Raw genomic sequence first — 11,602 nt, 5'->3', positions numbered from 1 at the left:
GAGAGTCTGTGTTGATGAGTGTGAAAGGTGGTGAAGTTTGTTGAGATGGTGAATGACCATATCGGCCCATTATATTGCAAAACTCCGTAGAATTACCAAATCTAGGTCATACATTATAGGCCCATTTAATTGCTGAACTCCGTAGATTTTCCATGTTCCATAATTGGGTTGGCCCAAATATCGGCCAGGTATTCGTACAATTATATTTTTTTGTCCTACGGTTCGGTTAATTGATGGACTGGCACATTTAACATATTATCACGGCAGTTGTGTGTACTAATCCATTACTGGGCCTTTTAAATATTGGGTCTCATTTATGGACTAGATTATTGTTTTGATGATATGTTTGTCCAGTCCAAGGCTTAGACTATGTCCTGGACTTATTACATAACATTATGGACTGCGCCAATGTTTTATTGAGCTAGTTGTTGCATAATTCAAGTTTTGTAAAATTTCTAATATAGAACAACATGGTGGACTACAAACTTTGTAATATTGCATTCAGAATGGGCCATTACAATTTTCAGGACACTAATCAAATTTTAGGATGAAACAACTACTAGCGAACTTACAAGCACTAATCTATCATATTACGACATTCCAAACATTCATTGAGTAGTCTTCCAGATAGTTCTCAATGGTCAATAGCTTAGACATGTTAACCAACAAGACCCCTCCAATGATTTCGTACACCGATCTTTCGGTAGATTTGTATATGTTCACCTCGCTACAAATGAAACGGCCCATACGAATAGATGACCTTGTCTCGGTTAACACAACCAGATCAGGCATGTGTAGGTGTAGCATGTGCTGGAATTGAGGTAGAAATGATGATCTAGATACATCTCTGCAGTTCTAAACCAATACCCTAGCACCTCCAACATTGTTATGGCATTTCACTATGTTGAAGTCAAGTGTCACCTTTCTTCCATCTAGTGGGTTTCCACTTAACAACTCCCAGCATGCGTACACTTCATTCAGGCGTAACGTACTGGAAGTGGTGAAAATATTCAAATCATCTAAGTAGCTGTTGATCTCCATCTTGTGCCTTCCAGCGTTAAGATTACACGTTTCCATTACGGTTGGTAATATGGATGGGGAGTCAACAATATTTGCGACGCACTCTGGAATTACATGTTCTAACCCGATTCCTTGGACACCCCCTTCTTCTTTGAGTTTCTTCTGTATAGCTATCTTTAAAGCTAATGGGAGCAGGGCCAAGTCAGACAGATCTGGTAAGTTTACTGGTGTGACGGAGTTCTTTTTCAGCAGCAACAGGTCACCAGACGGTCGTTGGCCCTTGGCTATCCAAGTAGCTGCAGTAGATGCAGTGACCAACTGGATAGTAACTGCGTGATTTTCTCCTTTTTTGATTGGTTGTATAATGGCTAATACCCCCTTAAGTTGTTCCGGGAAACCTCCCACTGGACGTGTAGGCTTCACCTTCACAGTGAGCGTCGAGGTATGGAGCAGGACAAAAGGGACCATTCTATTTCTAAACAACACAATTTTTTTCCTACCTTCATTGCTCATACAAAAGCCTTTAGCTTTTCTTGTCTGATTTGTGTGTGCGTTTATTTTTAGGTAGTTCATTTTGGTTTAATGAATTTTGAATTACGGTCTGAGGAGTGTTGTGAAATGGTCTGAGGAGTGGGGGGGTGATTTAAGGGGATGAAGCTTTGCGCCAAAAGGCTGTAATTTCATGTAAGTGGTGGAAAATTAATTGAAATTTTGATTTGGCGGTTTACTTGTTGGCGCTTTTTCATATTCTTAAAAGAATACAAGCAAAGCTGCGTAGATATTGCCAACTGTAATTGTATATATACGGAATAATTGTATAACAATAGTTTCATATGTAAAAGACTGTAATTCATCACCTTAATTAATTTCATGGTACGAACATACATTGTTTAATCAGTTGACCAATACATACAACAGAACAGTACTGTTAGACAGTTGTACTCAACAACACATAGAAACAACTAATACGAAAATTTACGACAGATTAAGCACCTGTTACACTAAATTAATTAGTATTACCAAAAGGTTACTCTGTTGTTGATGAACAAGTTTTTTTCTTGCCTTGTCGACCCCATTTTCAACCTTTAATACAGTCACTGAGTTTCGGCGGACATATCTGATGGTCCGATATCAATCAGACCTTTACTGGGCTAATAGAAAGAAGGAAAAAGTTCAGATAAGGTAGAGTTCAAGTGTCAATTTATTTATCAAATAATTAAAGCACATAACTTACGATGACGTCGACGGCCAAAACGTGACCATACAGAGAGTGTTTCCAGTGAGAGTAGTGTGGAGAAGCCCCAGTTGCGTATAGATAGAACACCCCACCCAACCCTGAGTTGGGTCCGAATACGTCTGCTTTGTAATTTCCTTTGAGCTCATTACGGACGAATTACATCATTGGCTTGCGGACCCTCGCCTCTGTTATAGTCACCATCAGTGGCGAGTAGTTGTCCATAATTACTTTCATATTCTCCGAAACCGATGGCATGTGCACGTCTCTCGCATTCCATATTATTACAGTGCTACCCCTCTTAAAATTGAATTGGCCTGGAAATTTGTTTGCCCTTTCCGACTGTATAGATGTTCGATAGTACCTGTTCCCAGTCCGTTTTGTTGTGCAAGAGTATATGTCGAATGATATTTTTGAAATGAAGTCGTTTATCACCATGACGTGAACACCAGCATTATAAGCTCCCATGAAAATTTCCCTTTGTGAGATTAGAAGAGTGTACTTGCATATTTGATGTGGGTTTATCTCGAATCGCAAATAAAATATAGGGACCACATCTTGTGGAATCAATTGTTCAGCAAATGGGCTCCGCTATAGGCATAGCCACTTAACAAATTGACCTGCACCTTTGTGTAGGTAACCATTCAGATCTCATAACAAGGGCATGTACGCTGGTCTGTATTCCTCGTCTCCTTCTTTCATCACTCTGAATGGGCTCCCATGTATTGAGTCGTACGGAGGATTGCCGCATAATTCTGCTTTGAGTGTTTTAACTTGAATTTGATTAAAATTTCTTAAATCAAGGTGGTTGTGGAAGTATTTTGTGTTGTTCATATCAATATCTGATTTGGATGATGGGATGAAATGGCTAAAATACATGACAGGTTGTCGTGGATGGAAAATAATGCCATTTCCACCTCGATTACCGATCTCTGAGTTCGCCATTTGAGTGACGATGGATCTGCTTCTCCTCTTTTCCATGTTTATTAGATTAGGAAGAGAATATGACTTACCAATGGCTATACTGAAGAGAATATGAAAAGGTATAATGCGTGATTGTAAGATGAACGAGTACAGGTTTGACTTGGCAATGTGTTTCAATTTTGCAAATTTAAAGGAAACACGTCAGCAATCCGTGAAAATTGATGTTGTACTCTTTAATCAACGGTCGAAAACGAGTCGAATGGAAACGTGTAACTGGGAATTCATAAATTGGTGTTAATGAACGGTCGAAAACATTGGTCATTAGTAAAATTAAATGAAATAGCCTCGGTTCTCAGACAATGAAAACCCGCTGAATTCCGCTTGGAATTGTGTAACTGAGTATTATTCCAATCTATAACTTTTACAATTTTAAATTATAGAGAATTACAGTTAGTGATAGTTAAAATGATATAGGAACTAAAAAGTAATTATAATAATACTTATAATAATAATAAATAATAATAACAACAATAATAAGAAATACATAATATTAATAATAATAATAATAATCTAATTAATAATAATCTAATTAATAATAATAAATAAATAATAATCATAATAATAATCATAATAGAGAATAAGCATACTAATAAAAAAAATTATTAATAATCACAAAATAAAAAATAATAATAATCAATAAATAAAAATAATAATAATCAATAAATAATAATAAAAATAATTATAAAAATAATAATAATGATATTAACAATAATAATAATAATAATTACAATAATAATAATCACTCCACTTCAGTGCAGTGCAGTTCAGTCAATGAGAAAAGGCTCGTTAGACTGAGCTAAATGACTACGAACATGATATGGGTATACAAACAGAATAACCAACAGAATAGGCAAGCTTCCCCGTTTCCGACCTCTAACATGATCTTCGGATGCGAATATTCCGTTAACAGATTGTATGTTCATGTTGAGGTGTCCGAGTCTCTCATTGACTGAAGAGTGTGACCAATACCCAAGGGTATAGTAGGGTGTAGTAGGGTTATAGTAGGGTATGGTAGGGGTTATAGTAGGGTATAGTAGGGCTAATTCAAGTTTATCATGTTTGAGAAACAAGCCCCATTTATCTAGGAGGCTTTTTGTTCTTTCATCTGAAAAGTTAAGGGCAACACTGACTTTTTCTCAACATGACAATCTAACGACATTAGAAGCCATTAAAAAAGAAATTCTCTCTCCGTAATTAAGCTCTCTCCTAACATAAAATTTTCACTCTCCTTGACTACTCGGAGCAATCATTTCCTCTAAATTCAAAGCACTCATTTCCTACTAATTTCACTCTTCTCCTTTAATTTCTCTCTTATCCTCTCTCCTCTAATTTATCTGTCCCCTATGCAATAGAAGCTCAATTGGTTCTACCATACCACTCTAGCATTGGAGAAGGGCAATTAGTAATGGTAAGTATAATCTAAAAATGGGAAGCTCACTTACATAAAGTATTAAATTTTCATTCCAAGAATGAAGTTCTGAATTTCACCATTTTCTCTTAGGGTTTTCGTTTATTTGGCGGCGCAGTCACTTGAAATATATATGTTGGTGGAAAAGGTCACTACAAGAAAAATCACTTTTTGTAGCGATTATTTCGTAGCGATTGTACATTCGCTACATTATGCAAGTATTTTGAAGAAATAACTAAGGATGTTGTATCATTTTTACAATCGCCATGGTTTTCCCATATAAAATCGATACGGAAAACATTATAATACATATCCACACTATTTTGACACATTTATATAATTTTGAGAAATCGTATCATTTACAATCGCCACTAAATCCTAAAAATCGATACGAAAAGACTTTTCAACACTACATATATAATTGTATATTAGGGTTATAAGGGGTGTATAGTGGATTATATTAGTATAACTGAAATCAGCAATACATGTTAGGTTGTTTAAGGGTTACAAGGGTATATTAGCTCATGTTGTCATTTACTAAAATCAGCTTAAATGATCTAAACTGAAATGAACTGAACGGAACTAAACTGAGGTGAACTTAATTGAGTTGAGTTGAACTGATGAACAGAACTTCACTAAACGGGTTTGCACACACGTGAAAAAGTTCGCCTTTGTTGAGGAGATAGAAAAGGTAAGGAGAGTCAATTCCTTTGTTAATAGGTTTTAACGTCGTCAGATTGCCATCCATGGAAAAAGTCAAAACTGCCATTAACTTTGCATACGACAGTACTTTAGGGTTATATAAGGGTATATTAGGGTGTAGTAGGGTTATATAAGGGTATTTGTAGGGTATAGTAGGGTTACATATGGGTATATTAGGGTATAGTGGGTTATATAAGGGTATATTAGGGTATAATAGGGTTATATAAGGGTATATTAGGGTTATACAAGGGTTATATAAGGGTGTATTAGGGTTACACAAGGGTTATATATGGGTATATTATTAGGGTAATAGTATGGATATATAAGGGAATAAGTGTGAAATAGGGTATGTTAGGGTAAATTACGATATATTAGTGTAAATCTTGGGTTTGTTAGTGTACTAAATCTTGGGTTTGTTAGTGTAAATCTTTGGTTTGTTAGTGTAAATTCAAAACCATATATTAAGCTTATAACCGGATGTTATAGCCGGATATTAGATGTTCTGAGACCATAAGAAAATAATTTAATTTTAGTGCTAAATCAAGTACAGGGTATTATCAATCATAATGTGCTCATACTATATGAATCGTTAACTCTTAAATTTAAGCAATAATTTATAAATTTAGTCGTTAGATTAGTAATAAATTATCAGATGGTTATAAGGCTTGACTATTCGATTTTCTCCTTTGTTAGATTAGTAATAAATTATCAGATTAGCAATAATTTATGGTTAGTACTCGAAAATTACGATAGCCTTAAATTGTAGTTGTAAATTTCCAACAAAAATAAAGGAAAATAAAAACTAAAAATAAATATTTAATAGGCACTTCTAATAAAACATAAATCTGGAGTCGCCCAGAACATGTGTAGCTCGAGAAAGACGACTTATTACATTTAGATGATACTAGCTACTGCATCTCCTTCACGGTACTTGTGACAGAAATGATGGTACTCCCTGCACATTTAAAGCACGAAAACTGGATTAGATTATAAACGAATATATCGTATATATGAATAACTTTAAAACTATTAATGTGTAAAAAAGAATTATTAACACAACCTGAATGAAAACATTAACCATTGCAGTTCGAACAAATGTTGGCCTTTGTTGAATTTCAACTACATCTGGGTTCCAGAGCAGAGCACATCCCCCGTCGAAAGAGGATACTGAGGTGGCATAGTGACGGTATCTCCCCTGGAGATGGTTAATCATGGTAGCAACATTCTCGCCCGAGTGCTGATCTCGAGGAGCAATATGATCGAGGGATTATGAATTCGAGACAAAAGGGCAAAGTTTGACAAGAATGAAGGTCGGGTAATCCCCTTTACATTCCACACAGCTATTCGAGTATTAGGATTGAGTGGGTTCAACCTAGGAACAAAGAGAGGGCATCCTATAAGGTCTACCATAACAGTGTGATAAGGTGAACCTGACGATGGGCTCGAAACATAAGCATGGTCCTTATCAACACATTGAATCGAATGATATTGGGTAGTCCATCATTATGTAGTTTACTCGAAAAACATTTAATTTTTAATTAAAATTGTATTTCATCTTATACGAAAATTATCAAGTTCTAAAACAAACTAATTAATTAAATATTTAAGTTAGATTGCTAAAAAAGCCGCGAGTAAAAAACCAAGCTATATCAGTTATTAAATTAATAAACATGTGTTTCTTAGTTATTCAAACCATTATCATTTTATTTAAAAAAGTTATTTTTAGAAGACTATGATCACCATAACATAATTTTAGAACACTATTATCACCACTAATTAACTTGAAAAAAAAAATCATAGTGCCGCTTTGCAACAAAATCTTTTTTTATAAAGTTTTAATTAATAATAAGGTTGTGTATCTCCCACTATATAAACATGTGCTTTGAGATACCATACACACACCACAAACCAAATCCAAAACCCTAGCAAAACTTGTCATCTTCATCCAAAGCTATCATCTCTCACCCAAATATGAGCGAAAACTTGAGTGATGGTTCATCCCCTACCAAGTTCAAGAGGAAGGATAAGAAACAAGCCCCACCTGATGGAACTACGAATCGTAGTCAACCCTTATCTCCAGCTGGAGACAAGGGAAAAGGCATTATGCATCCTTCTTCTTCCGGACAGGACCCTCATGCGAAGAGAAGGTAAAAAAGAAGATCAAGAAGCAAATATGTGCGTAAGAGCACCCTCCTTGCTGCCACACTCAACCAGAACGCCTTTGCTATGCTTCATCAGCTGCACCCCTACTACCAGAAGGACGAGCCTGCACCCTGTGTTAAGAGGAAACTCCTTCAAACAATGAGGGCTGGACTGGGGTTGACTCAGGACAACTTATCCAGCTCATCAGGTGGGGGAAAGAAGAATGATGGTCAGGATGAGCCTGATGATGAAGCTGAATATGGTATCCTTGTAAGGAGCCAAACCCCTGGTGACATTGGTGTGATGTACACCATCACGAGGAGCCAAACTTTCGAGCATATCTACGATGATTATGCTGCCAAACTTGACCTCTATAAGACAAAATTTTTCTTGGCTGATAATCGTACTGGAAAGGCCATTGCACCTACTGATACGGCTAGAGAGGTTGGTATAACTAATGGTCATATCGTGCTAGCTATCGGAAAGGTATAAATTATGAACATTTTTTGAATTAGTGATTCTGATTTGCTTAATAAATTATGTGTTCAAAATTTTAATACATGTTCAATGCAGGATCCTGAGTATAATATGAATGCTGCGTTGCGAAAGTTTTATCTGTGTGACGTTAGTGGATCATCTAAGAAGTTGACAGTCCAGGCTGAGTTGACCATGAAGGTGCTGAAGCAGTATTACATGGCCGCTGAGATCTATAGATGTCATGTTAGCCAACTTGTCCTGATGCACAAGAACAGGGTCCTCGTACCAAATCACACAATCCGCAGTGCTGGCATCAGGAGCTTGAAGCGTGTGTACTGCCTTTTCTTGAAGAAGTGATATGTGTGTCCTGGCCAAATTACAAATTTGGCTAAGCTAGGTTTAAGTAAATTTCAATCACGATTACGGGGTTATGTTGCCCTGACCTATTAGTTTTAATGGTTATTAGTGGTTGTTTAACTTAAGTATATGATTAGGATACTAATGTAGTTTGGGCTCATTATGTGATGTTTGATTGGGCTCATTTTGTTAATTTTGGTTGGGCTCATTTTGTTTATCTGTATTTCAACAATTGGAGTGTATGCTGTTGATGAGTCTATGAAGATGGTTATTAGTTGTGTGATTATTTGTCACTGAATCCTAGTGTGAGTTCTCTCAAAATTTTAACAGTATTATTACAGATTTCAGTTATATTTAGCCCAAATAATCAGTGAGTTATATGTAGCCCAGTAAATCAGTTGAGTTATATTTAGACCATGAAGTCATAATCCTTCAACAACTTTAAAACAACCCTTAAGTTTTGGGCCAATGAACAGTTGAGTTATATTAAGCCCATAAGATCAGTCCAATAAGATTATTAATAAACCAAATTAGAATCTTGGGACAATCATAACATAAGAATTGGCTAAAAATATCTTCATTCAAAAGGTTTGGTTTAAATACAGCCCATGAGTTACACAATGCAATAAAATATTGGCCTATAACAGCTTAGTTATAAATGGCCCAATTTCAGAATATTGATGGCCCATTTATGTCAAACAGAAATGTGTCATCCATTCAAGATTGAATCCTAACATTTGGGCCATTACACACAGTGCCCAATTATTATTACATTAGTTCTAGTCCAATACATGGCAGGCCGCATGTATAGGCACCCCTCAAAACGCATCGGACAAACCACCAGTGCAATCAATACTGTTAGTGTCAAACACCACGTCTTCATAATCTGATAGGCATACACTGTCTCCACCTACATCAGGTTGTGGAAGGTGGATGTTATCATCATCCTGTAAATGTAATGTAATGCAAAATGCCAGAATGTTAGAACACATACTGTAGGTGTCAAACAATATGGTCATAACAAATATACCATCAGATATATACCTGCAACTGTCCGTACTCCAAAGCTTGTTTTTCCTGAAAAAATGCATAAAACCATAAGGACCTTGTGGCTTATCATCAAATATTAAGACAGTTGGGTGATCATGTAAGGCATACCTTTGATTTTCGTGGCTTAAATTTCTTGTATGCAGTTTCTGAATAGGCTTTGTTGCAAGAACCCTTTGGTCTACCACGACGGCGTTTTTTACACACAAAGAACATTGGGAACGATGGACGGCGAAGGAAGGGACTGTCCATTAACAGTATGGCTGTTAGAACCAATCTCTGACTGTGGATCCTCAACCACGGGGTAATCACTCGAAGCAATCAATTCCATATATTAAAGCCTCCGATCCTTCACTTCAATGTGGAGAGTAGACAGGGAGTCTATCACTAGCTGTACGGTTTCTTCATCTGCAGCTGAAGCATCCTCCTACACCCCCTCAAATGCATTCATCATCAAGTTGAATTTTTTAACCTCGGGTGTCTGCGTGGGGTCATGGTACGCAACCTTGACCCTTGTGTGCTTCCTCACAATATCTTTGCACCACCTGTCTAACACATACTTTATAGGTATTTCGAAGACCATGTTCTGATCCAACACACGAATACAATGCTTGCAAAGAATACCATGTGTTTCAAATTTTCTGCATTCACAAGTGACCTCTTTCAGAACATGGTTATACGTAATCGCATAATTGCGCCTACGGTCCGTAATGACTTATTCACTTTCCCCTTCCGATACTATCCATACCCTATCTTTGATCACATATCGAACCGTTGTGTCATCAATAACATGTTCTCCCCTGTCATAGCAGTACATCAATCGGGATAGTTCTCTTTGAATCTCCTGGAACTTAGCATCAGTGTAAATCTTTTGGAAAAATGCTTCATGTTGGAAACCACTAACAAGTCGCCGCATGTACTTTGTTGCCTTTGCATCTGCTTCATTCTCATCCTGGACCCTCTTTGTCATTGCCCTGAAATTCGCAAAGTTTTGTCTTCCGATTAACAAACCCATCAAAGAAACTGTTAATGCTCTCCACAGTTGTGTTGTCTTCATCCCGGCCCAAAAGTATTCGCGCATGAAGGCCGGGATCCACATGTGTCTCTCTTCATATAGGCCAACCAACCATTCATTATCCTCAAGACTGAATTTTTTCATGCATTCACACCACCTTCTTTCAAATTCTTCTACAGTGAAGCTCTTATATATTATTGCCTTCAAGGGACTCTTGAAATCTTTGTACCTAAACATAGACACCTATGTCCATACCCACTGTTAAATTCAACAAATAAAATAGAACACTATTCATCATGAACCAATATGACATCATATAACAGAACTTACCCCTTGCATTTGCCAAGCTTTTCAGAAAATTTCTTAACAATGTGCCATATGCACCACCTGTGCCTGGCAGTTGGCATTGTTTGAGCCAGTGCATTGCGCATTGATGCAGCTTGATCTGTCAAAATAGCTATGGGGGCTCTATTTCCCATGCAAGCTAACCACTGCTTGAAAACCCATTTGTATGTCTTAGTGGTTTCTCGAGACACTAAGGCATACCCCAAAAGGATGGACTGCCCGTGATGGTTGACGCCCACAAAGTTTGCAAACGGGAGTTCATATTGGTTAGTAAGGTATGTAGCATCAAAACAAACTACATCCCCGAAATACTCATATGCTGCCCGACTTCTTGCATCTACCCATAAAACGTCCTTCACGCGACCAAATTCATCTAACTGATGAGTGTGATAAAAGTTTTGATTATCCTCTTACATCCGCTCAAAATACGCCATCATGGCATTAGCATCTCCTCCCTCAAACTTCAGCCTCCTTGCTTTATACACCTCATGTTGCATGTCCTTAAGGCTGGGCAACTCCTCCTCCTCTTTCTCATGCGACAGGCCTTTGCGAATTTTGGACACCGACACCCCCTCTTCATAAAAATTCAGCAACACCTTCTTCACATTAGCAGTGTAATTCTTCATCCTATACTCTTTGACTAACTTGGACATGCTCGGATTAACATCATGTGTGTGCACATTAATCACCTTCATTAACTCCCACTCCCCTTATGCATTCACCACAGCATATATATACAGTAGCACCACATTCGCATTTCTTTGATTTTCTCTTCCCTCGACTAAGTTCATCTGCCCCAATAACTCCATTAACCTTAGCACCACAGCCAGCAACATCCATTGATTTAGCCCACTTTTTGGCCTCTCTCTTG

General features: G+C 37.2%; 2 protein-coding genes across 2 annotated transcripts; both read right to left on the bottom strand.

Annotated features, from left to right (window-relative positions):
- Positions 1–436: 436 nt before the first annotated feature.
- Positions 437–3,318, bottom strand: LOC110710849. The gene is made up of 2 exons (XM_021889189.1): positions 2,255–3,318; positions 437–2,171 (listed from the first exon to the last, which is right to left on the bottom strand). Exon 2 carries the CDS (start codon positions 1,591–1,593, stop codon positions 856–858), a length of 738 nt encoding a protein of 245 aa, XP_021744881.1. The 5' UTR covers positions 1,594–2,171; positions 2,255–3,318; the 3' UTR covers positions 437–855.
- Positions 3,319–9,705: 6,387 nt separating this feature from the next.
- On the bottom strand, positions 9,706–11,357 carry LOC110710802 (protein FAR1-RELATED SEQUENCE 8-like). The gene is made up of 4 exons (XM_021889144.1): positions 11,217–11,357; positions 10,717–11,108; positions 10,120–10,615; positions 9,706–9,798 (listed from the first exon to the last, which is right to left on the bottom strand). The coding sequence occupies exons 1-4, from the start codon at positions 11,355–11,357 to the stop codon at positions 9,706–9,708; spliced, it is 1,122 nt and encodes a 373-aa protein (XP_021744836.1).
- Positions 11,358–11,602: the final 245 nt, after the last annotated feature.

Source organism: Chenopodium quinoa, unplaced genomic scaffold, assembly GCF_001683475.1.
Source record: "Chenopodium quinoa cultivar QQ74 unplaced genomic scaffold, ASM168347v1, whole genome shotgun sequence".
NCBI lineage: Eukaryota > Viridiplantae > Streptophyta > Magnoliopsida > Caryophyllales > Amaranthaceae > Chenopodium > Chenopodium quinoa.
The sequence above is the reverse complement of the archived record's forward strand: the minus strand, read 5'-3'. Positions and strand labels throughout refer to the sequence as shown.